Source organism: Rhea pennata, chromosome 3, assembly GCF_028389875.1.
Source record: "Rhea pennata isolate bPtePen1 chromosome 3, bPtePen1.pri, whole genome shotgun sequence".
Lineage (NCBI taxonomy): Eukaryota > Metazoa > Chordata > Aves > Rheiformes > Rheidae > Rhea > Rhea pennata.
Window position 1 is genome coordinate 56,836,148 of NC_084665.1, and position 25,676 is coordinate 56,861,823.

Below are 25,676 nucleotides of genomic sequence, written 5' to 3' on the forward strand. Positions count from 1 at the left end.
TTCCAAGTTAAGATAGTTTCCAATCAGCAGTGTATGACCTGATGGAGAAATCAGTAGTTCAAATTCTATGGCTTCACTCTGCTGGATATTAGAGTCACTGATTGTACCAGCTCCCTCTGGCCATAAAATCACTATGTGAGATTCAGCGCTGCGCTAACCTTGGACCTGAAGGTGGGAGCTGGGCAAGCCAGTGTTAAACCACTGTTTGGCTTCTCCCCTACAGACTACACTGGGGGCTGGATGTAATTTATGAATATCTCCATTTATCTGAGATCTCTGGATCTTGGTTGCTAGGATCTAAAGAGTACATCAGATGTGTAGTATGCATTGATAGTGTCTGCATAGGACAGTGACTCTTTCAGGAAGGGCCTCTTAAATCCAGAAATCATGCAAGTAAATCGGACGCTGTTGGGAACACCAGATTTATTCACATAGCTTAAGGAGTGTGTACGGTGAGTCGGATGTTTTCTGGAATATGCAGTCAATCAGGTACTTCCTCAGATCACTGGATTTCTTGCACCCCAGTGCATAGTGTGTAATTGGCATGAATGTCTGGTACACCTCAGGCAAGCTGGAGGGATGCACAGAGCAGGCAGTCATCTAGGGCAGCAGACTGCTAGGACTGCAAATACCTATAGCTCTGTCACCTGCTTTGTCTACATCAGCATCCTGGAAATGCAGGCTAGGGAAGGCTGTTACTGCAGTGGCTGCTTCTATAAGCCCAGGCTCTCCCGTATTTCCTTTTTTAAAGATTTGCTTCAGAAAGGTGGAGAGATGTACTTTCCATAAACTAGTCTTTGAAAATATGTTTTGAAAAGATGTTATAGTATACTAAAGAGCATGCCAGTCATATAAGGTTTTCTCAAGTTTCCAGAATTAGCCTGTGGTAGAGAAAGGCCCTAAGCCTGCTGGATTTAAGTCAGTCAGCACAACATGAGGATTTTCCTGTGAGGTCTGGAACCTATGTAAATAGAATAGGCAGAGAAAATGTCTGTGATCTGTACTGTAAGTCCATGCCAGAAGTTCTATGGAGAGCAGTATTTCCCTAACACCCTCAGTTTCTTGTCTAAATAGCAAAAATATCATTCTTTTGGAAATGTAGGCAGGGATTAATCACAGTGATACAGGATTATCAGGTGTTTTGCATTCCAACACAGCAAAGTACAGCTGTAGAGGCAAGAATAGGAGACTTGTCCTTGTTGCTGCCCTCCACTGTCATCTTGAGCATATAAAACTGCTGCTGTTTTAAGAGTGGGCTTTATAGTAAATGAGACAAAAGAAAACAAATACAGTCAACCTTCTTCAGGGTTTTTATTACACAGGGCACAGCTGCTTATTCCTCTGAATAGTTTTAGACCGAAAGAAATAACCTCCTACCTAATTGCACTTTCGTCTACATCTTTAAAAGCAACTCACTTGAGCAAAATAGTTTTGTAAAGTGTTGGGAACCTGCATATCTTGTAAATGATAATTTCTAAAAACAGAACAGTTTTATAAAGTGTTTGCAGCAGGCAGCTTTTTCAGGCAACAAATAATCAAAAAGTGGAATATTTATTACTGAGAAGTTGCAATCTCAAGATGGGTTGGGCACACAGTGGATTCTCCTGGCTGACTACATGACTACATGATAGCTGATAAAATGTTCCTTTTCTCCTCCATGTAACGGTGTGTGGACAGCACTCATGAATGCGATATTTGGCATGCGGACTTTTTGTTTCCCACCCTACTTGTTGACTGTGAGGCCAGGGTGGAAGAGTGCAGGAGAAAGGCTTGCAGTGCTGTGTCTGCAGTCCCTTCCAGGTGACAAACCGTTTCAGCTTCCCTTCTGACAAAGCTGATGGAGAAGGGAAGAGAGAATCATACATTTAAACTATGTAAAATGGTAACGGTGAATGACAGAGAAAAAGAAGCGAAAAGATCTACTGTGCCTGTTTCCAAATAGCTGATTTCCCCTCCCTTATCTGTGGACATCCGTGGGATTTCCCTGGGTTCAGTCCAGCTTCTGCTTGACTGTGGGAAGGGTCCTGGTGGCCCTGACAGTAAATTAATTTGGTTCCCTTTGCATGCTGACTTCGACTCAAAGACCTCTGTTCCCTTTTTATGCTATAAAACCAGACACCCAGATTATGGCCGGGCAAAATCCTTGAGTTGGGCTATGACCCTGTGACAGTCGTGACCGTATCATAACAAATATGTGGCAATGAGCCATTCTGTGCACTCCTGGCTGCTGCTGCCAGTGTAGACTCCTCTCTATTCTAGATTTTGTAGATCTTCCTGGGAGTGTTAATCCAATACCACTTCGTGGCAGTTGGTGCTAATTTCCCGTTTAGTATTAAAAGGGTAAATTTTCAGAAAATTGTATCTAATTTTCTTTTTGTATTAAATCTTAAGACTGTTTTGCCAGCCTTTCTGTAGACGAAGGGCATAGGAAGTACAATTTCATAGAGATAAGAGATTTACATGTAGGCTGAGGAATGCGTGAACAAAAAGACCTCCAGTATTGAGAAATAAATGCATGTCATTTCCTTTTTCGGGGGGAAGTGTATAGGCTACTGTGGTTGCTTATTCAGCTATGGTGGCCCCTTTGGTTACGGTACCAACTGTGCAACAACTTCCCTAGGGGTTAAACTGGCTGAGAATAAGTAGGTTCCTCTATTGTTTCACATGCAGATGAAGTAGTAAGCTGTAGTTTCAGTACTGACAAATAACTACAGTTTGTTTCTTCCTTCTAATCAGAATTTTCCCCGCTGACTTCAGCTGGACTTAATAGGTGCCTTTAAGTGGTTGGCTTACAGTCTTAAATTAGATACTGTAAGTAGGACTCATCTAACTTGAGGCACCTAAAACCAGTCAGGTGAATTGTTCTGTAAAAATTCTTGTTTCTCTTATTGACTAAAAAGGGAGTCTAGATGACCAGTTCAGGAGTAGATGGTTACCTTTTAGACATTTAAAGTAAGGTGATGTGTATTCCTTCCTGCTGACAAATTTCTGCTTGCTGAAATCTATCACTAATACCATTTCACTGTTTTCAGCCTAGAGAATGCCTATTTAATGCTGAATTTTTCCTGTGTACTCCTCTTTAAAGTAATTTTTGGGAAATACCACTTAAATACCACTTCTACATTATCTAAAAATTTTGTGCTGATCTAATATAATTTTTGCTCCTGCTTGTATCTTTTTTTCAATCTGCAGCAGTAACAGCAATACAAACATCTGCATGAAAAAAAATCTTGCTAATTGTGCTTGCTCCAAAGGATGTTTTAGTATGCATGAAACTAAACCAAATAGCAACAAAGTGTTTTAATGAAAAAAGTAGAAATAAAGTATGAATCTTGCAGCTGTACTTATTAATGATATACTATAAGAAAAACTATGATGATAATTTTCACGCAGCCACCAGATTTCTAAAAGCCACTTTTGATTTTACTCCTTTCAGAAACAACAACTTGTGAATGTTTTTCTGGGTGCATCATTAGTGCAGCAACTGGTACCTACAACACCTGCACTTTGTTCCCAGCTCACTGTCACTGGGCAACACCCTTAACCCTGTGCTGTGGAAAATGGTTGTCTGTATCTAGAAGTGAACCTAGTTGGCACTATCTGTGTGACTTAGAAGGTAGTGAGCGAAAAATACCAATTTTATTCTTAGTTATTATCTAGCATATGTTCTTTATTAAATAATGCCTTCAAATTTGAAACTAGCAGCTGATCCATCAAAATATCTGTAACTAAAGTTTGTTGTAAATTCTGTATTGCAACCGCCAGTGGCAAGAAAGTTGGGAAATGTCACATAAGATGCAGGATCACAATCTACTCTACCCAACTGAATTTAATTAACCTCATGCAGTCTGTTGACAGAAATGGATCCTGAGCTTTAGCTTTTTGCCCCATGTTTACCAGCAGTTTGGAACCCTGTGTAAGACACAGAGACATCAAGTGACTTAACAAAACACTGCAAAAAAACACATAAGAGGAAGAATTATGAAATATTGAAAAAACTGAATGCCCTCTTCCATGAACATCTACTAAACATTGATCTTTTTATGAAAATAATTCATTTCTCTTTTTATTTAATTTTGAAGCATTTCTATGTAGCAACCTTACAACGTGCTATATTCTGCAGGAATGAGAATGGTATTTAGTTTTACTGGAGTATTTCAGAATTTCTCTGAAAGTAGTTCCTTCTGGAGAGGTTAATGTATCCCATTTGAAAAGTTTTCAAGTAGTCCAAGGTTCTGTTACCCTGTTTCTTTCCTCTTCTGTCCTTCCAGTTTCTTCTTTCTAGTGTTTTGATATTTCATTAACCTGACATCTGTTCTGTTTTAGGAGAAACCTGATGCCAGCCCCACATCTCTACAGCTGCGGTCCCAGATTGAGGTAAGCACTGTGATTTTGATCATTTTTTGTTTGTTTGTTTTTTAATTCATTACTATGCATAAATTGGGCAAAGGCTGCTCTTGTGTTTGCTCTCACTGCTGTATGTCTTGTCTTGCAGGAGTCACTTGGCCTCAATAGTGCTGCATCAACACCTGACACTGAAAGAAAGTAAGTGAAGGCACAGTGGGTGATAAAAGATGTAGAGGAAATTTGATACTTTTTTTTTTCATAGAGTAAATTTATTTTTGATTGATTTGATGTTTCAGGATTCCAGATGCAGCTTCTATTGATGAAACCCAGTTTGGAACCTGCACCTTCTCTCTTCCTCTTTTGTTATTTTATTATTACTATTTCTTTTTTTTTTTTAATCAAGGAAGTAGTTGTTATCTTTCCTCCTCTTCTCCCCTTTGCAAGCATTTGGGATGTGCATATACTAATAAAACTGGTAGTCAGTTTTGAGGAGCATTACTGATTTCACATTCTCTGCAAATGAAACCTGCTTAAAAATAGCTTTCTGTGGCTAGACCTAAATGCACCCAAAAAAAGATAGGCAAGGGGAAGGGAGAGTTACAAACTTAAACCACTTTCCTCTTCCTGTGCACTCCTGGGTATTGTAACTGTGCTTTTGAAGAAGGTGCCAAGGGAATGAAGTATTTAAAAACAAGTTAAAAGGAACTTTAATTTTAGCAGTCCTTAATAAAAACCCTCTCTGTGACTGAGAGGGTTTCTGTTTACTGTCACCTCCTGCTGCAATATGTGTGCTTGTTTTCTATGCCTCCATCCTTTGATCCTGAGATCTTGGATCCCTACTGCTAAGGGTAACGTGCAGCAGTGCATGAAGACAACTAACACTATATTTCCAATTGCCTGTACTTTGTAATGTGGTGCCAGCTGGAATAGTTCAGAGGGTGTACATGGAATCCAGTTTCGGATGTGAGAAGCTTTAGTAAGCTTTTATAATCCCACATTTGAAGAACTTTTTGTGTAGCCGTAGTTCAACATTGGACCTCATTAGGAAAGTTTTAAAAAATTGCTGCCATTGCTTTTGCTAGTACAGTAGAACCAGTGTCACTCACTGCAGGAGTCCTAGTTCATGTGGGACCTGGGGTTCACCTCACTGAGCACTGGCCATGTAAAACTTGGATGTATTGTACGGAACAGCTGCTTAGGTGTTTCATGTAGGAGCTTATGAAAGGTGATTAATGCCAAAGATCTTGGAAAGTGATAGATTATTTTTTAGAGGTGCCTTGTCTCTCTTCATCAATCACAGTGAAAGTACTGATGACCAGCTTGAGATTGATACTCATTTTCAAACAGCTTAAGACAGATGAGGTGAATTCTAGTTTGGGCATCATCACTGCCCCCACTTTACATGCTGTTAACAGAGAAAGCCTCAGTGGCCTTGAATTTAGAAGTGGTGCTTCAGACATTGAAAAATCTGCTGCATATGGAGAAGGTGTCTTCAAGGATACCTCCCTGCCTTTCATTCTAATGAAACCTTACATGCCAAGTGGATGGGGAACTTTACGGGAACTGTAGACTGGGAAGTAAGCCTCCAAGGTTCTCCTGTGATCATAATACATCTCTCAGTCTCAAAGCATTTTGCCTGTGGGTGAATATCATCATCTCACTCATTTCAGGTAATGATGAGATGGAGATCTCACAGGAGGACAACATACAGTTGAGAATAGATTTCAGCTCTTACAAGTTGTAGCCAGTTTCCCAAAATGTGTCTCTGTGTAAGTATTTTACTACAAATAACTGAGTGAGGATACAGGATCTACAAAAGCATCTTCTGAGTGACAGTATTTTGAGAGCGCCTGTTTATTTTACTGAAAGAAAAATAATCTCATTATCTTAGTTCAGGTGGAAGAGGCCTGTGATTTTTCTGGAACTTTCAATAATGAAAGTGTACTTTTTGAGGATACATTTATCAGTTGGAGCACATACGTGATCTACACAAGCAAATATATGAAACTGGCACAGAGGAAGTTGCATCAGAAAACTTGTGTAGTAAGAAACAAGGCAACATGATGCATGCTAATTTGGTAAAGGGCTGAAAATGATATCTACTTAATGCTTAATAGAAAATAATCAAAACAACAGTGCTACAGGCCCACACTTATTAATGACAGCCTGTCCCATCCATGCTGGTTTCATTCCTCTGGCTCAGAGGCATTCCCTTGTCAATTCAGCCCTGTTCTAGAGAGAGAGAATTTATGAAGTTGATCTGCAGGAACGACTTTAAATCCATCAGATATTTTTGTTCTTGTTGCTGACATGCTGAACTTGGCCTTTTGGGGGCTCAGTATTTAATGTATGGTTTTCGGCTGAATTTGCTGCCTAGGCATGCCACCAGAGACAGGAAAGCTTGTCCCTTTCGGGACAATGCTTTTGTGGCCTCTGTGTGACAGATCTGAGGTAAGCCTTTTACAAAACTTTTCATTGGTGGAAAATTCCTGTTTGCTCAACCTGAAATTTGATGCAGATGTGCATTATTGGCTCCTATTCAGAAGCAGATTTGGGGACAGAAAGAAAGGTTGATCCCCAAAATAGCCATCCAAGTGCTTAGGTGCTGAAAATCCTGTTGAAGTCAATATGCTTCCAAAGTCTAAGTAAAAGCTTTCCCAAGAAAAAGTTACATTTCCATGTATTGAAAATACAGCCTTTTTCGTGGAGTGAGCTAAGGTTGATTTCAGTATGGTGCTCTGAGTGGATTGCTGCGGGAAGTAAAAGCAGTCCTGGAAGAACTGCTTGTTGGGGCGGGGAGGAGAGTGTGAATGGCTCAGTGGAACCTAGTAGTTCTTGGTAGCTTCCCTCGCCCAAAGTTGGTGTTCATGCGCTCCACAGCTTACGCTACTAAGGTCTAAAGTTTTAAAATAACACATCTGGATGGTTGTTTAATTTGACAGAGTTGAGAGATTCCAGACAGAGTGAGGCTTTGAGGGAGTCTGGAAGAAGCTGTTTATTTTAACCTATTTTTGTTTTTCTGTGGTGCCCAATTGAAGAGAAAGACTGACAGGCCCACTGTACACCACAGTGAAAACACATCAGCCTTGAAGCTATGTGGTAGGAAAAAATCCAATTCATGTGGACATGCAGTTTATGTGCAGTCTCGCCTTAAGTCCTGCTAACCATGCTGCCAGGTCATTATTATTTCCATCTGTTCAAAGCCAGTGTGAAATTAGTTGGTCCCCCTCAGTCCAGTAACTTGTTGGGCAGCTATCTGTCTAGTGGGTGATCCGGTGTAACATACAGAGCAGCCATGCTATCTGGAGGGAGGCAAAAGGGGTTAAATGAGCCTGGAGACAGAGTTGGTTGTCACTTCAAGTAAGTGTCCTCCCAGAAGGCATTTGGAGCAATACTACTTTCCTCTGTTGCTGACAACACTGCTGCTGTTCAGTAGCTGGAACTGTTAAAAAGACTGACTGTACGTATGGACCTACTCTGTACATTACGTATGTCCTACCAAAAAAGTTTTTTGTTGGATTGATTGTAATAAGCAGAGAAAAAAAAATCACTGTAGCAAAGGCCTCTAAGATTTACATGAAGTTGTGTGGAGGATAACACCAAGGATACTGATGTGGCCTCAAAAGCTATCAGTAAACAACAGAAAACAAAGTCATATTTGTTCACTTTTTCAGCGCTCAATTGCTCTGAGTTTTTGGCCATACTAGTGTTCCTGCTGTAAATTGAAACAGTTGGGCAGGCTTCCTAGTCGTATAATACTCAGCAAATAACTCAAAACATGTAACGACTTGTCTGAAACTTTTTTCTCATAATAGTAAATTTCATTCCTCTCTGCCATTCCAAAGTTCCCTTCTCTTTTTAAATTGCACTCTTATCAGATGTTGTGCTAGTGTAATTTTGCAGATTCTCAGTGTGTCTTCAGCAGAGTGGCAACAACATCTTTATCTGTAACAGTGATATTTTTAATTTTGAACACAGATCTCCCCAGAACTGTGAGTGCTCCTATACAGCCACACTGACTCCTGGGTTTGCTAGAAGAATGGTCAATGTAACAAATACCCAGTGAATGTGTTCTCAGTAGTTATTATTGCTCCTTTGTCCCCGTAACAAGTTGATCCAGGGATGTAGTGTAGATACAATTCCTATTATTTCTAACTGATGGCAACACCCCAAGGATGTTTACTCAAGCAGGAGATGGAGCAGAGTTTTCTCATAATTGTAAACAGAGTATTTAAAACAATGTAATCCAACTTTTAGCCTGTTTGCAGTTCCCGTTTTGAGCAGTCAAGTCTACATGACAGACTGATGAGCTCTACATGTTTGCCAGGAAATCCAGGTTAAACTCGGTCCCCTGAACTCAGGCTTCTGCATCCTGGCGCTCATCCTGTTTTTAGAAGAACTGGGGATGTTGCAGAGGGGAAGTTGTGTGTTTTATCTCCTGGGAGATAGATCTGTTTGCTGTCACTGGCTGGTCACTGCTGGCTTCTGGGCAAGTTTCAAATGGGATGTATCAGAGAACTGCCAGGAAAGAGAGGAGAGAGTGAGCGACCCAAGAACACTGCATACAGATAGGATGAGGTACAATCACTCCTGTATGCTCATTTTTTTTTCCTCTGCAGCTGCAAGAGAAAGGAAGGACAAAAAACAACTCATGGAGTGATAGTTGTGGATGTATCTGGCATTTCACAGGCATTCCCATCACCTTTGCATGCCAGTGGATGTTATGAATTGCCACATCCTATGTGAATTGCTTGCTGTTTCTTAAACTGTACCACTCAAAACGCATTGCTGACCAAATAAATGGTTATAGTTCATATTAAACACACACCACAGTCCAACCTGGTGGACTTCTCAGGCAGCACAGCACATTTTAAGCATTGTCTATCCAGTGATTCTCAAGACCCGAATGCAAGACTCTCCCAGCATAGGGAGCAGAGCAGAAACAGGCTTGTCAGGCAGAACATGCTGGAGAGCACGCTGTGCAGTGCAGCATTGCGTGGGGGCCTTGCCTGCCAGCGTAGGGGAGCTCCTGCGCCCCCCGCAGCTGTGTGCTGAACTCCGGCTTCAGCTGTTCACGGGAGGGAACGTCTTTCTCATGCTCTCTGCGTGCCGCATGCACGTCTTAACGCTGAGCTCCTCGCAAGTTGAATTCATACGGTTTGGGCTGGTCGGTGATTGCGTGTTACGACTGGTAGAGGAGGAGTTGTAGGGTGCCTCAGTGGCTAGGGCTTTCTCTGAGGCTGCCAGCAGACAGCCAGCGAAGCCACAGCAAAAGCAGGTATCTGCATGCTTTGTCGTTGCCGTAGGAGAAACTATTGATCGAATCTATTCTTAAAGGTTTGCTGCAATGGATATGCTGTGGTAAAGCCAGTCACCGTCCTGTGGTATAAACTTGAACTCCGAATCAGCCTAAGGCAGGGAGAATGCCTGCAGTTCAGTGTTTCCATTTTCCAGTTGTTTTTTTTTTTTTTTTTTTTTAGTGAAAACAGCAGTGTCCTAAAAAAAAAAAAAAAAAGAACAAAAAAAAAGAAAGGCTTTCATTTTGCAAAAGAGTTCATGCAGGCCTAAATTCTGGCCCCTTTGATATGCTGATCTCCTGACTTTTGCCAGTGATTTTTGACAACAGATTTCCTAATCCTCTTCCTCTGAAGCCTGTGGACTGCAGGTCAAGCCTTGAATGCAGGAGGTCGTTAAATCATTACTCCAGGTCTTGGGTGTGAGGGCTTCAGTTCTGTCATATTTGATTCTGGCAGCTTGTCAGGGCGCTGAAATTAACTGTGGCAGCTCTCTGCGAGCTCGTCCGCAAGGAACCGGGAGCGCTGCCCTGACACAGGGGACAGGAGGCCACGAGAGGGAAACGGAGAAAACGGGAAAACAAACAACCCCCCCGCGCGGCCAGGACGCCAAAGGCTGCCCTTAATTAGTGAGAGAATAAATTGTTCCTTTGGGGGTAGGTTAAAAATGGAAAGGAATATTAGAGGGGAAAAAGGAGGAAAAAATACCAGCTTGCTCTGCTTGAGACGTCTGCGTTTAAGATGCGTTCCTGTGCGCCCTGTGCTTGCAGGAATCGGCGAGAATCAGTGGATGTGTACGGCCCTGTGTTCACTCGTCTGAGGCCTGATTTAGTCAAAGCCAGGCTATTCACGCTGCCTTTAAGCAGCCTCCCGAGGAGAAGTAGGGCAGGAAACTCCCACAATAGCCCTCACAACGGGCGCGAGAGGCCAGCCAAGCGCGGCCGCCACACGTGAGCCGGGGAACCGGGGCGCCTTTCAGCGGCTGGGAGAAGATCTCAATGCGGGTAGCTCTGCGTTAGGCGCCGTGAAGGGCTCTTTTCACGGAGGGGTGCGTTGCGTTCGTTACCGCCGCTCCCCGGTCTTTGCCGTCGGAGAGTTTTCAGCTGAGAGTTGCGCCCGCTGGCGCGGGGAGCTCGGGGAGCCGGCGGGGCTCCTGCCCTGGGGGTCGTGGTAGGGAGCGCGCGTAGGCACACACGGCCCGCGCTGTGTGTGTTTCCACTGAGAAAGTTTTGACCTGCTTGAAGAGCCATTGCTATGGAAACCCAATGAGAAGCTAATCGAATGAAACCTCTTTGCTTTCCGTCTCGTGCTCACAGCGGTGCCGGCAAGGTCGGAACCTGGCAGGCCTGCTTTCGCTTCAGGTCCATGCAAATTTGATAAAAAAAAAAAAATACTAAAGGCCCATTTTCCTCCCCGCACCAGCCCCAGTTAGATAAATTATCTTGTACTCGGTCAGGAGCAGTTACAGATCTGTCGGTTTTTCATACTAATTTTGTGACTGGGCCTTTTCTAGCGCACGCGGATAACGAAATGGCTTTGCAGCAGAGCCACTGCAGCCTTTTGTAGTGGTTTATTCACCACTAGGAACGTGAATAATATTTGTAGATTGAAAATCCCATCCCAAGCGTTTTCCTCAATGGGTTATAAATAGTCATTGGGAAGAAAAAAGAGGGCTAGTGTCAGTTTATTGAAGATCGTAACAGTAGTGGCTTCATTATCAGATAGTGCTACGCACCTGTGGATTTTATGGTGCATAAATGAGATGTGGCTGTGTGTTAAAGCACATCTGCATTTAAAATACTTAGTGATAAAACAAAAACCTATCAAAAATTATGTCATTCTCAGCTCTCATGTTTGTTTTCTTTTTCTTCAAAAGTCAACAGACGCATTCATAAAAGCAGCACATGGTGTCATTTGTTTCCTTTTGCAATTCTGTAATGTACCAGCACAAAGCTGTTTCACATCTCAGGGCACGTATGACTGCGTGTCTTGTAAAATCAACTACTGTCTATGCAAGATAAGCTCTGGCATTTTTCTATCTGAGATCAGAATCAGTCCGGAGTTAAGAGGTAAAGCCCTAGCCCAGAAGTTCAATACAGCCTGGTTAAAAGCCTTGCTTATAGTCAGATAGGGTCTCAGTGGGCCTCTGTCGCAAACATGTGTGTTGGTTCTTCCTCGTACTCTGATTTCTGGAGCCCGTCTCCAGAACTCGAGGGGTAATTTGTAAAAGGAGGGAATGCTTCCGTATAGCAAGGTCGTTCCAGCTGCTGAATCAAAAGATAGGTTCGAAGACCATTTTGCACGCCTGGCTTTGCATGTAAAGGTGATGAACCTACAGGCTGCTAAAAGAACTTGGAAGTGCCCTCCAGAGGCAGCCTGCGTGCCCAGCTCTTCCTTAGCAAAAGCATCGTCTCTCTTCCATATCTTTCAAGGACCCTCTTGAAGCAGTTAGGCCTTTTGCTGCTTCTCTCCCATCCTCCACCTACTGTTGAAAGCTTGTCCAGATAGGAAATTTTAACTTCCTCTTTTCTAATTTCTTTCCAGCTTATATCCATTTGTTCCTGTGCCTGTTGTATTAATAGGGAGTAAATTAATCTTCTTGCAGCTTTCAGTTTGACAAGCTGAGCAGGCAAAACTTTCCCAGCCTTCTCTCTTAAGATAACCTGTGCATTGCTCTGGCTCTCCTAACAGCTTTTACGCTTAACTCTTCTGGTCTGAATTCATCCTTTTTAAACATGAGTAATTACAATTGTGCAGAATATTTCTGTATATATTCATCCTTCATGCTGCCATTGGAATTTCTCATCCTTATGCCTTTTAGAATTACAGTGGCTTTTTCTCAGTCGTCTTTTATCAACTGGTATGCCCAGGTACTCTGTCATGTGCAACTGGCAAACTTCCAGTATTTGAAAGATGCACCTAATTTTGTGTCACTGAGTGTTCTGATAAAATATACTAAACTCTGCTGAAACCCATCATCTCTCTAAGGCGGGAATGTAGAAATATTTTCTGTTATTCCCCAAAGTAGCTTAACTTTTACAATTTTTAGGTATTCTATTTTACCATTTGCTTTTTTTTTTTTTTTTTTTTTTTTAAGGTTTCAGCACAGTGACCCCTAGAGGATCTAAGCACAGGCCTAGAGCTCATTTGGAATTTGTGAGATAAATGGATGAAAGTTTTGACCCATTCTTAAACTCACTTCCAAAGATTCTGCGCTGATAAGAAAATACTCCTTCCCTCTGGCCATAAATCTTTTTTCTTCCTTCTTGTCTGAACATACATCCATAGATTTTGTCTGCTATATGCTGTGACAGAGCACATTTCATGTGAAAGCTTGCTAATGAAGTTGTACATCAGACCACAACAAAAATGAGGGCCTCCACGGTGGAGTAATGGCATTTGGCTCCCTTTCAGACATGCAGTGCTGAAACTTCTGCCAAGTGTCACTGCATCATTAACTTTCAGTACAAGTTATCAGTCTATGAATGGAAGAGCACAAATCACTTTCAGTGCACGTTCACAGAGGAGCTGCCGATTTAACACAGTAAGGGAGTGTAATTGGCAAATCAAACATAAAGCAACTCCGAGGTAGCATGGAATTTTTCACGAGACATCTAGAAAGTAAAACGCGTGATTGATTTCACTGAGGATTTTAAAGCGTCAGAGTTGTCTGATAGAACTCAGAGGCAAACACGTTATCTTATCAGGCTGTATGTGGTAGGTTTTGTCAGCATTTCCATCCTTTAAGACCAGCTGTTAGCATTTTCAAGGTCAGTCCAGACATGGAAGATTTCCTCTTTAGAGAATGCATGACAGGATAATTGGAATTTGCATCCTCTAATGAAACTCTGTATAGCTTTCAAATCAGTTATAAATGAGAAGGTGGTCTGCTTGCTGCGAGTACTTCTCTTCTCCTTACTGTGTCTAGTTCAGGAACATCAGAAGTTTGCTCCTGCCATTGTTCCCCTTTTTTGGTAACCAGTGGGGGACAAGCTGGTGGCTCAGGCCAATTCCCAGTGAACAGATGCCAAATGGCAAACATTGCCACTACACCTGCTACTTATTTGCGTCACTGTTGGCAACTACAGAAGAGAAGAAAAGGATTAAAATGGATTTGGAGGTTGAACAGTGCAAGCGGTTGTCTCCTTAGTTTCAGGCTGAATTTACTGATGAAGCAAAGTTGTGTGATTAATAGATTTAATTTCTAAGGATGGTGATTTGGTGAATTTAGAGGATAGTGAGTTCATGAAAGATAAGTAGAATAACTGTGTTAGCTTGATGGGTGAGGTCTATGCCCAGGTGCAGTATGTTAGTGGAATCTGGTTTTTTAGTTCCATCAGAACTTGGCTTTCTTTTTACATTGTTGTCTCCATACAAAAGTCCACCTAGTTTTTATCTCATGGCCCTTTATTTAGAATATATTGACAGCTTTACCTATGAATAGCAAGATAAAATCCTGGCCTTGTTAAGCGTTGATTTTGACACTGGGTTTTCTGGGAATTTTACCTGAAAAGTCCTATGTTTGTTATTCAGGCTTCTGAAAACTAAGTATTTGGCTGCAAATCACATGTATCATTAACTTTTCCCCTCCAAGGGTAAACTTCAGCAGCAAGGAAATTAGTAAACGTCTCCTTCCATCTGATGCTGCCCAAATCTGGTATTTGGTTGCTTCAGTTGGTGTAAAGCTTGTGCTAGATTAAATTTCTAATCAGACTGAAGTTTAAGGCAGTGGCATTTCACAGCTTTACTGTGCCAAGCCTTGTTTGCCTAGATGAATTACTAAATCAAACTGAAACTTCATACTGTCTCATTTCCCATTTAATGATGTAAATTGACGAGTGTGTTTTTCATGGTTACAAAACGTTGGCCAGTAATTGCTTGCACTTTTTACAATCTGAACTGGTTTAAACTAAAATTTTCCTTCAAGAGACTTGGTGAATTTATCAAAAACTCTTCAATGCCCTCTCCTGGGAGTCTAAGAAAGTGCAGGGAGCCTGTGCAAAAACTAGGGGCAGCAACTAGAATATGCCGTACATGTCTTAACGTGATCTCGTTCAAAGAAGGGTTTGGCTTGAGGTCTTGTTGGTATGCTGGCATACGTGTGTTTCCATTTTGCGCGGGCTCGGCACAGCCAGAGCTCAGTGGGGCATTGTCAGGGCAGAGCTCGCGGAGCAAAATCACGGCAGTGATGCTTTGCCCTTGGAGCCTCAAGCAAAGCCGTTGAAGCTGGCAGAAGTCGTTTCGCTGGTTTGGCTCAGCTTGGTTAAATAGAGAGTCCCATAGGAAGGCTTCAAAGAATTTCACAAGATTGGGTAATTTCTATTAGCTCCGTTTATACAGACAGAAAAAAGGCAGCTGAATGGGGTAACGGTGGCTTGTCAGAGATCCCACACTGAACTGTTGGCACAGGGTTGAAATCCGTTACTGAAAACTAGTTCAATGAGCTTAAAGACTGAGGGGGAAAAATGTTTACTTACTGTTTTGGTGGGTTGTTTGTAAAGTCCATGTTCTTTTAGAATAAGTCTCTCTAGCTAGCTTTTGAGTGAAAACTAAGGGGAAAACATAGAGATGGGAATCAGGAGAAAGAGCCTGCAGTCTCCTGCCATCTGTGGACACAGTTCATAGGGTCTGGACACATTCTTTTCACCTTGTCTTTAAATGTAAATCTTTTAAAGAGGAGTCTTAAATACGCCTCTCTTCTTTACAGCAGCTTTCTGAAAGTTTAATGAATGAATATTTATGAAGTATTTTCAGGTGAAAGACAAATAGGTTAAAATTGTTATACAAGTAAACAAATACCAGCATCCCAGTACTGCAGCTTCTAAGGCAGTCAAAATACTATTTTACAAATGAGAAGGGGGGAAGTATATGAAAAAGTGTTTTTCTGAGGGATCCCTAGACTCCGTTGGCTTAACCATAGTTTTCCATCAGTATATATGTTTCTATACTGGTCACAAAGGGCTTATTTCAGAGCTTTCAGAGGGGAACTCAGTTAATGTAGTCTGACCAGTGGATTCGGTTGCTGTTTCCAACTTGGTGTGTTGGGAAGAAAAGGGAAGAGAAAACAACTCATGATAGATTGTTTGGAAACTGTAAGTTACAGTAATCTGACAGCTCCCATGAAATGTGAGAAGTCTGCATCAATAAGTCCATTTCTCTTTTGTGTTCTAGGCTCTCTGTTCATAAATCAAGTTCTGAAGAAGGCTCTGTAGGTCAGTATGTTTCATTTTATTTGATACTTCTGTTGAATTCTTAAGCGGTTTTTCAGTTTTGCTTGTGCTAGGATGCAAAGAACTGAATAAACATAATGCCAGCAGAAGTCAGCAGCATTTGGGTGTGTAGGGAGGGTGAGTCTTAACAGCTTTAAAAATGGTATGTTGGATGTCTTGGTGAGAAATTGCCCAGCTAGAATTGTCATTTCGTAAATATGTAGCTTTTGACTTGTTCTGCTGAATTTCAGATATCCAGATACTAGATCACTACTAGCCTATTTGTTTGTATTCTGAAAACTACTACCAATATTTTTTTGTTATTTTTGTTAATGTCGCCTCTTTATTTCTGAAATATTTTGCATTCTTAAATATGTATTTGTTTTCTGTTGTATTTCTTTTGTTTTTTGACTTACTATAATTAGTTCAGAAATAATTAGTTGTTATCCTAACTCACTAGTTAAACTGATAAAATTCTGGATTTCTTATTTATTTTGTTCATTGTTCACTGCTTGCTTTTAATTTTTCTTGAGACATCACAGAGTAATTTGGAGCTATATCTCAGAGAGTCAGTAAATCCAGTTTTAGTGCTCCTAGGGCAAGATCCAAAATGCTATGGTAATATGCAGAAATGCAGTGGTCCAGTATAAACTAGGTTCATCTAAATTTTTCGAAAGTGGCATGATGCTCTGATAAGCTCTGTATCATAGCCTTTCTGCCAGATAAGGCACATTATGTTCTCTTGTGGATGGCATTAACTTTATAGCATGCATCCTGGCTAGTGCAGTAGAACATAATTGTATGTCCTCCTTTGATCCAGACCCTCTTTGTTTTTTAAGACAAATATTGCTGGTCACCAGGCAATACACAGATCTGGTATTAATGGAGAGCGAGTCCCCACCTTGTGCAGTGCTGGCACAAAAAGTGCAGGATTCACAAATATAGCTAATAGTCTCATAAAATTTTTCAAGTCAAGTAGCAAAATGTGTGTGTGTATGTGTAAGTATGTATGTGTATATAGATACACACACACACACATAAAGGATTTCTCTTCTGTATAGATATGTACACACACATTAGAAAATTCCTTATCTGACTTGCGGCTTAGGCTACAAAATTATGGTTGAGCTAAAGAGAATAAACCAACAAAACATTGCAAAAACACTTCCAGACTTGACATTAACAACTCAATAAATACCAAAATGAATGTAAAATATTTTCTGTTTGTAGTTCAAAATGTTTAAGTTACTGGCTTATCTCAGCCCTCTATAGCATTGGCAGTTATCAAAGAATGCGCATTTCCTTGGGACAGCTACATCAGCGTAGTTCTAGTATAGACTACATTAGGAAAAGCAGAAGATTTGCTTATTCTTTATTCTTGTTTTTGACATAGAAAGTACAACTTAATGCTTGAAAACTTCTCTGATGTTTACTAACTAATGTTTCTTTCCAAAATTCTCTTTCTCCTTCTCCTCACCCCCTGCCTTCCCACTTTCCTTTTAGGGAAAGCAGACTGGAAAAAGAAGAATAAATATTTTTGGCAGAATTTCCGGAAGAACCAAAAAGGGCTAATAAGACAGACTTCCAAAGGTAAATCCTTTTAAGGACACACAACCTATCCATATAAAATATAAAGAGCAAAAATCACAAAAGAGTAAAATTCATTTATAACAGTGTGAAAGTTATGGGTTTGTAGATATGCAAAGCTCAGGAAGATGAATTGCATTCTGTGAGGCTGCAACTGTATGAAGCTGGAAGCCTTCATACCTAACGGTACTTGTGTCAGTGACGGTGTACAAACACACAGAGTCATAAGCATTTATAAATAGTATGTGTAAATTAACCAGGTGCTTTTACTTCTGATCCTGACTTGACTGACATTCTCTTTCTTTGACCTGTTTGCTTTAGGCCTGAACCCAGCCTTTCTCCCATTGCAGGAAAAGCTACCACAAGAAACAATAATAAAAGTGCAGGTGAATAGTGAAAATGTAGGCTCCATTTCACTCAAATTGTCAGATCTCTTTCTCTAGTGCATCTCAAAGATACAGCTGTGCAGTTCTTTAAGTATTCTTCTTCATGAAGAAAATTCCTGTTTCCCCATCTAAGAAGTCTTAGATCCTTATGTTGCAAACAGATGCTTCCCCAAATCACTATGGCTATGTTCAGATATATTGGGAAAGATGACAGGAACCCATTTATGAGGTTGAAAAGGGGCACATTTACACAGTCAGTTAAGCATGGATCTTTGTTTGCTCTCCAGACAAGTTCCAAGTGTTGATGTGGGAGCCCAAACACATCTAACACCCTATGTCAGCTCAGTTGCCAGTTGCATAGTCTGGACAGATTGAGCAGTGTGGCCTGTCTGCAGCTAGGAGGGCTTGGTACACCATTCCTGGAAAGGCGTTGCATCTGCTCTAGCAACAGACTCTTCCTCACGGCTAAGTTCAGGACTTCTTCAGCGTTAGGACTTTCTCATTTCTTTGATTCTTGTCTCAGATGACTTCAGGCTTGATAACCACCTGATGATTTGGGTCACATTTTGTTTCTCCTTGTCATGCTCTCTTGATTTCAGTGTCAAAGTAGACTTAGTTTTGTAGCCCTAATTTATGTAGTTTATCAATAAGCTTATCACTGTCTTGTTCAGTTACACCATTCAAATCATACTATGAGACTGCTCTGGGGAAGGTCTGGGAAGGCCAGCCAGATCCACATAGCAACCAGATTCTAGGGCATTGGAATTTCAATATACACCTCTCTCCATGCATGACTTCTTACACATGCTTATTATCTCTTTCCTTTTTCCTCCAGGAGAGGATGTAGGATATGTGGCCAGTGAAATCACAATGAGTGATGAGGAACGGATCCAGCTGATGATGATGGTCAAAGAGAAGATGATCACCATAGAGGAAGCACTTGCTAGGGTATGATGTGTGCACAACTCAGTTTCCTTGAGAAAGATGTTTTAGGATGTAGGAAATGACAATTGGGAGTTTGCAGTTGCTTTGAAAGGATATCAGAAGGGGAGAAAACCTGCCTGTTTATCTCATCTTGCTAGATAGTATAAATCAGATGGCAATTTTCTTGTTTATGGGAAAAGCGAGACTTAGCTAACCAAGGATGGGAGTCATCTCAGCTGAAAGCGGATTTCCAATATATAGTAGATGAATTGAATCCCAAAAGCTTTTACTTCTCCCCATTGCCTGTAAAGGGAGTCAGTCAGGTAAAAGCTCAGGTGTGGACATTTACATTGCAGATGTCTAAAATTAAGGCGGATGAATCCCACCTATAGTATCTCTTATTTTTCATACATGTTCCTAGGGTTTTTTTAAATAGTAAAAGAAAGTCTTCAGGTGTTGCTGGGGTTGCCTGATTCTCTTCAGAATGGATTTTCTTCATACCATTTTTGTGCTACTTATGGCTAAAGGACAATTTGATTGAAGGCTTCCATTTTCACCCGTTAAAATTTTATAAAATACTAACTTTCAAGCTGAAATTTCTCCTACTTGTTTTTTTAGCTGAAAAGGTGGTGTTTTGTCTATTAAGCTTCAAGAAAACATACTTGGTCATTTTTGGCATTTGATGTTAAAATGAAAACATGTTTTTTTTGATAAATAGAGTGGCTGACGCAACTGTTTTTTTACAAAATCTGAATGTTAATGAACCCAAGGAAAAAAATAACCATGAAAGATTGTATTTGTGCAGCAGTAAGGCTTAGATTTTAATTGTTCAGGAGCTGAAAGGTCACTGTTAAAGTTTCCCTACCACTCTTGATTTTGCTCCTATGTACAAAATACTGTGATGAAACACACAGTGTTCTGTTTGGGCACCTGATGCTCAGAAAATATGAGTCTGATCCCAAATTCGTACTCAGATAGGTACTTTTTACTTACACATTACATCCTGAAATAGATTGTCATGGAAGATGAAGTTCTGTTGTCTGAAGAAAATAACTCTTTGCTGGGTATCACATAATGAAAAAAAAAAAATCCAAAATTTTAAAATTAACAAGAGGTAAGCCTGAGAATTCTTTGACTTCTCTGCTGTCGAAAGTTTTGTGGGAAGAGGGTTGCACCTGATCTGTATAGTTCAATATATGTATTGGTATTGATTCCCTCTAGTGGTCTGAATTACTAGCAGCAACTTTTATTTCTGTGATATAATTACTTCTTTTCTGGTCCACTGGACAATTTGATTCCAGAGGGTAAGATTTTATGACTTCAGCCTTTTATTGGAAAATGAGAAAGATGATCATTAGTTTTATGATTATAAAAGATCCGAGTCTCTCACTGTAGATAATTTTCCTTATGAACGAGATATAGACTATCACGATTCAGTTTGTCCAGTGTAAGTTGTGCTTTTGAGATGAAGATGTGTAACATACTTACTGTAAACCAGCATTTTTAAAATTCAGTGTTTACAGCTCACTTTCTTTAAAAACAAACAAAAAAGTTGTATCTCATCCTAAAAACTCTTTAGATTCTAAAACACACAAAATTCAGTTTAAAAACAAGTGAGAGATGCAATGCAAAAGTTCTGAGTTTTCCAGTTCCACAATGATATGGGAAAAAAAGCCTGAAAGGACATGAATTCTTGCTCTTTTGTGAAGATTAATAGTTTCTTCTCACTGGAAAATCTTCATTCAGTCTTTTCGAATTTCAGCTGAAAGAATATGAAGCCCAGCACAGGCAATCAAGTACTGTAGAATCTACAGACTGGCCTGATGGTTCTTACTCAACATTTGATGGGTCTTCCAATTGTAATGTAAGTACCTGTCCTTCTGATACAGCTCTAAAGTATCATTTAATATACTATGGCTTTTACTGCAGTCCAAAGGTAACCAGTTTTACAATGGTGATTTCCTTAATGACAGCTTTTGCACCATTTGATCTTGTGCTGCTGTCTTCTGTCAGCAGTAAATCGTTAACATAGACTTAAAATCTTCAAGATATGGTGTTGTGGGCAAAGATCAACTTTAACTGTATACATGATCACTTTTTTTTTTTTAATCCAACCCTTTGTCAATGAGCTTTTTAAACACAAATGATACGAAGCAAAAACAGTTATATTCCAAATTACACAGGAAAAGCTTTTTAGATTGTTTAGAGGGAACTGTTACACTTTACTTCTCAGTTACTGTAAATCAGCAGAGTTTCTTAGGCCTTCCTAGAGCCTGTTGATACATCCTAGCTGAGGATCTGACTAAGTTCTAGCTGCCTGCTGCTTTCAAACAGTTCCAGCTCTACATTTGCTAACTCTCAGCCCAGAGAGTTTGCAGCTTTTGCCAGATCCATAAACAGTAAAGCTGCTTTCTTCCCTCATTTTTGCTTCTGAGATGTGTAGCTTCTCTTTTTATAGACACCAGACAGTCTTTGTGTCATGCCATACTGAATTAATTAATTTTTCTTTCCAAGTATCTTCATTTTCACTGAGTAGTTTATTCTTCTTCATTTCTCTAATTGAAAGTTCACAGATAAATCTTACAGATGAACACATTCGGCTGTCAAATCCAAACTCTTTGTAGCACATATAATTGAATCACAGGCCTTTGAGCCCATTGATTGATTTATTTATTTTATTGTCAATGGAATTTCATGCTAAAAGTAGCAGACAGTTGGCATCTACTCCCTAAATGAAAAGAGGAATGCTATGTAATTTTATGAGATGTTTAAAATATTTTGTGGTAGAGAAAGATTTTTTTATCTGTATTAAAAAAGGGGGGGGGTAAGATGCCCATTTTCTGTTAGACAGTTAGATGGAAAAAGAAGGGGAATGATGTTGCCCTATACTCTATTCTGATACATCAGAAATGTGGGGGGAATAGGGAAGGAAGGATCCTGACTCCTCTACACTGTTTGTTTGTCTGGATAAAAGCTGTCGTGATTTATTCCTCCTTAGTATTTATAGTGAACTTTTCCCTGTTAAGGCGTTTGGCTAAGGTGCCCATAGCATAAGAGCTTGGAAACTCTCAATCACCTTGGACAGAGCTCAGAGGGATACTGAGTTGTTCTCTCAGATCTTATGACTGGTTTAATCTTGTGTTGGAGTTACTGAAAGCTGTGCATATCTCTGAGGACAAAACATGACTCGGTATTTTCTCCCTAATGGAATGACCTGGCATCTTCTCTCTGAAAATGTTTTCCTTAGCTGTCTATACAGTTTGATCCAAGTTGCATCTCTCTGCTCTTCAATTAAGATTTAAGCGTCTTCATGCTAAGTTCTGTATGGGTTCTGTATTTCATAGTTCTAAATACCTTTAAAGATTTTTGTCTTTGCCATTAATTTTTATCCCAGCTGCATTTAACAGAAGCGGTGAAACTGCATGCCTTCGAGGGAAAATCAGATAATGTGCAGAAGTGAGGTTTCATGTTAGAACAAAAATCAATTTGGCTTTCTTTCTTTCTTTTTTTTTTTTTTTTTTTTTTTTTTTTTTTGTAGACCAAAAAGAAATTAGGGTAAGCTGGGTTGAAAGACTTTGGGCTGTAACTGCAGTGCAAGAGGGAGGAAACCAAGGAGCACAGACTCTCAGATGTGTCTAGAGATAGGGGTTGTGTTCGCCCAGACTGTTAATCTGAAATGACTAGTTTTTGAAAGGTGCAAAGATAATTCTGTCTTCAGGCCCTTTCTTTGCCAAATAGGTTGACTTGCAATGTCATTTATGTGATTTGTACAATGAGATTTTGGAAACTGAACTAAAATATACTACATTCATTTTATAGAGGCCATGAAGCAAAGATATTTTTCCGTATTTTAAAAACATTCTACTAGATAGCCGTCTGTCACGGAAACTGAAATTTCTGGTTTGAATTAGAAGTCCTTGGGCAATGCTCTTCTGGTTTTGTTGGCATTTTTTCTGTTTTCTTGTTTTTTCAGTCTCATGGCCAAATTGTTACTAGGCAGATATTAATGGAATATTGTGATCATACTTGATCATTTTATGACTATTTTGTATGCCCAAATTAGAAAATGAACTGTAGGATAATGGGAAATGGAGGAAATTTAGGAGAGGGATAGTTTTTCTCCACCTTTTTCAGTTTACTTGCTCTGCATTTGTTCAGTAATCTTGGGGATTTAAGAGATCAAGAGACTAGCATAATGGCTTTTTCTTTCTTGTTTTTTAGCTTATCTTTTTTATCTTCCCAGAAAGAGGAGACTTGCTGCTAGTTGGGAGGATCTGGGAGGTTGGGTAATTATGTTTTTATGGAGAATCTGGTCCAGCTTTGCTCAAAGACAACATCTCAGGGAGAAAAGATGCTGGAATCTAAGCCTAGGGAGAAACTGAGAATGAAGGCAGAGGGTCTGGAGTGCTCCAAGTGTTTAAGTACTCCGTATTGTCAAGTCAGTTCTACCTGCAACATGAGAACAGTCACTTACAAAATAACTAAATAACTTTGCTCTAAAGAGCAAAGATCATCAGTTGTCATTTGTCTATTTTGAAGATGATGGCCACAATTGTTGTTGTTTTTTTAACTTGTATAACTATCATGTGTTTATGACTAACAGCGTTGGCATTGATACTAATCTCATTTTTAAAAAAAATACAATTCTTTTTCCCAGCTCCTCCTCTTAAATTAATGTTCCAGGAAATGGAAATGGAAACTTGCATCTCATACACTTATGAAATTACATCCTGAAGCTGAGACAGGATTGAGGGTCATCTCCTCAGCATCCGAAGGGAGGCAGCCTGATGTGGTTTGTGTGCTGTTAGTTGCACGTCCTGAGCATTTGCATTGAAGGAACAAACAAACAGAAGCTTTACCAAGCCAGTAGGTGACTTGGTTCTCTGCCAGTTCACGGCAGTTTGTGGCTTTCAGGCTTGCTGCTGTACATCCATTCTGTTTCACAGCAAAGTATGCAGGTTATTTGTTTGCTGATGTGGGAAGACAGTTGCAACTGTTTTCATCACATATCACGAGTCTAAAACTCCTGAAGGTTTTTTACAAATTTATTTCTTAGTGTTTATTTTTCACCTCTGTTGGAATGAAGGCTGCTTATGGCAGCTCTCTAGACAGGCTTTCATTGCCTTTTGCCAAGTGCTGGGATGTAAAGCAGGTGCAGATTACAAATGAATCTCTTTCTGGATTTCAGATAAGGACCCATTTGTCCTCAGGAGACAGAAAGTCCAGGGGAAGAGAGGATTTCAAAATTGTATCAGATTCTTTCTTTATACTGAGGTGCCTTTTATGCTTCTTAAAGATAGAAGCCCATTTGATAACTATGGGAGACTGAAACGCTCTGTTCATCTAAAGCAGAAGTGTAAAACCACTGCATCTTTCACCCGTCCCCAACTGCTCTGTTTGTAGGACTCCAGCCCAGCTTGGAGGACCAATAAGCTGATTTAAATCCTTTTCTGTGCCCTCTGCTGAAAGACTACTAATTCGTACCAGTGGTCATATTTGATGCAGAAGTGGTGGGAAGGAAAGAAGCAGGAGGGAGACGATGACACAAGTGTATTTAACACATACTCGGTCACTAAAATGAACCGCTAATTGACTTTGCTGCCGTCTTCTATAGATGCAAGTAAACTGAAGTGGTAATAATCACTGGATTGAACTATTTTATTAGTCTTATTGGCTGGGTTTTTGTTTTTCAGTTTTGATGAGCAAAGAATGCGCACCCATGCAGAACTCATTAACACAGCCTTCCAGGTAGTGTAACAGGTATTTATTTGAAGAGTGCCTCAGTGAACTGTGCCACACTTCTCCAAGATCCCCTCCTGCTGTGAGTGTCCTTATCAATCCCAGTAGAGAGGCCATAAAATTCATGAGCCTGGAGAAAAATAAGCATCTCCCTCCAGCAAATGTGTTCCGACAGTGCAGTTCACGGATAAGGCGGTATTCCCATCCCTGCCAGCACTGCTGTTTTACCTGCTCTCCAAAATCTTTTTTAGCCAGGACTGTCGACATGGTATCGTTATCAGTACTGAATTCACATCCTATTTATTTTCTTTGGAGAGAGTGGGAGCAGTTATGCAAAACTGGAGGTGTACAGTGCAGATTTCCAACTATTGTTGTCTTGTATTGATCCATTTCATAGTAGGAGGCACCAAATTGAGTCCACACAGAAATAACTCTAGCCAGAAGGAAATATTTTTTTGTTGTTCCTGGTCTTTGTGTTATTTCATGAGGACATTTTCTTTTATTAAGTTGTTTAATGGGGCTAAAAATTAAAAGAATGTTCAGTATTGGTTTTGTAACTACTGCTGTTGTCAAAGACAGAATAACGGACTAGAATAGACTTTGGGTCCTATTCATTTGAATGAAAGTTATGTTATAGCTGTTGAATCAGGATTATATTTCCTATGCACCTTTTATTGGTATAAAGCTAAGTCTGATAAAAGACTTAATCTGATAAAATTATCTCTGACTGACTGCTGTGTTCATTGGTAAATGTGAAGAATAAGAAGAAAAGAAATAATTACAATATAACTTGTATAGAACCAGTTACCTCAGACTAAATCTAAGAGTAACTATAGTAAATCTGTGTTATGCTGGGTTATATTGTATTTCAGTGATTCACATTGCTGATGCTTTCTAAATGCAGTACTTTTTAGATTGATTTTAATTTTTATTACTGATGGATTCTTGAAGCCTTTAACTAGTTGTTCACATTATTATTGCTAATAATATAAGACTATATATTACAACAGAGGTGAAAAAGCCCCCCTCGTGTTTTTTTTTTGATGTAGTCAGTATAACTCATTAGAACTAAGTTAAAAGACAGGGAATATTGGGAACTAGTATTTAGTATGAATGGAAATTAGGATATGATGAGGATTTGTAATTTAAGCACTAGTGTTTAAACTGAAACAGCATAAATAATTTGAGCA

General features: G+C 40.0%; 1 protein-coding gene across 2 annotated transcripts in view; it reads left to right on the forward strand.

Annotated features, from left to right (window-relative positions):
• The window catches only part of SASH1 (SAM and SH3 domain containing 1), a 125,075-nt gene that overhangs the window by 55,679 nt on the left and 43,720 nt on the right, over positions 1-25,676 (forward strand). Inside the window, exons 3-8 of one of the 2 annotated variants that reach the window (XM_062572360.1) lie at positions 4,327-4,377; positions 4,496-4,545; positions 15,813-15,853; positions 17,354-17,440; positions 18,659-18,771; positions 20,510-20,611. In XM_062572360.1, the coding sequence (XP_062428344.1) occupies positions 4,327-4,377; positions 4,496-4,545; positions 15,813-15,853; positions 17,354-17,440; positions 18,659-18,771; positions 20,510-20,611 (444 nt within the window). The remainder of the gene's footprint in view (positions 1-4,326; positions 4,378-4,495; positions 4,546-15,812; positions 15,854-17,353; positions 17,441-18,658; positions 18,772-20,509; positions 20,612-25,676) is intronic. The other variant, XM_062572361.1, reaches the window with a different exon arrangement.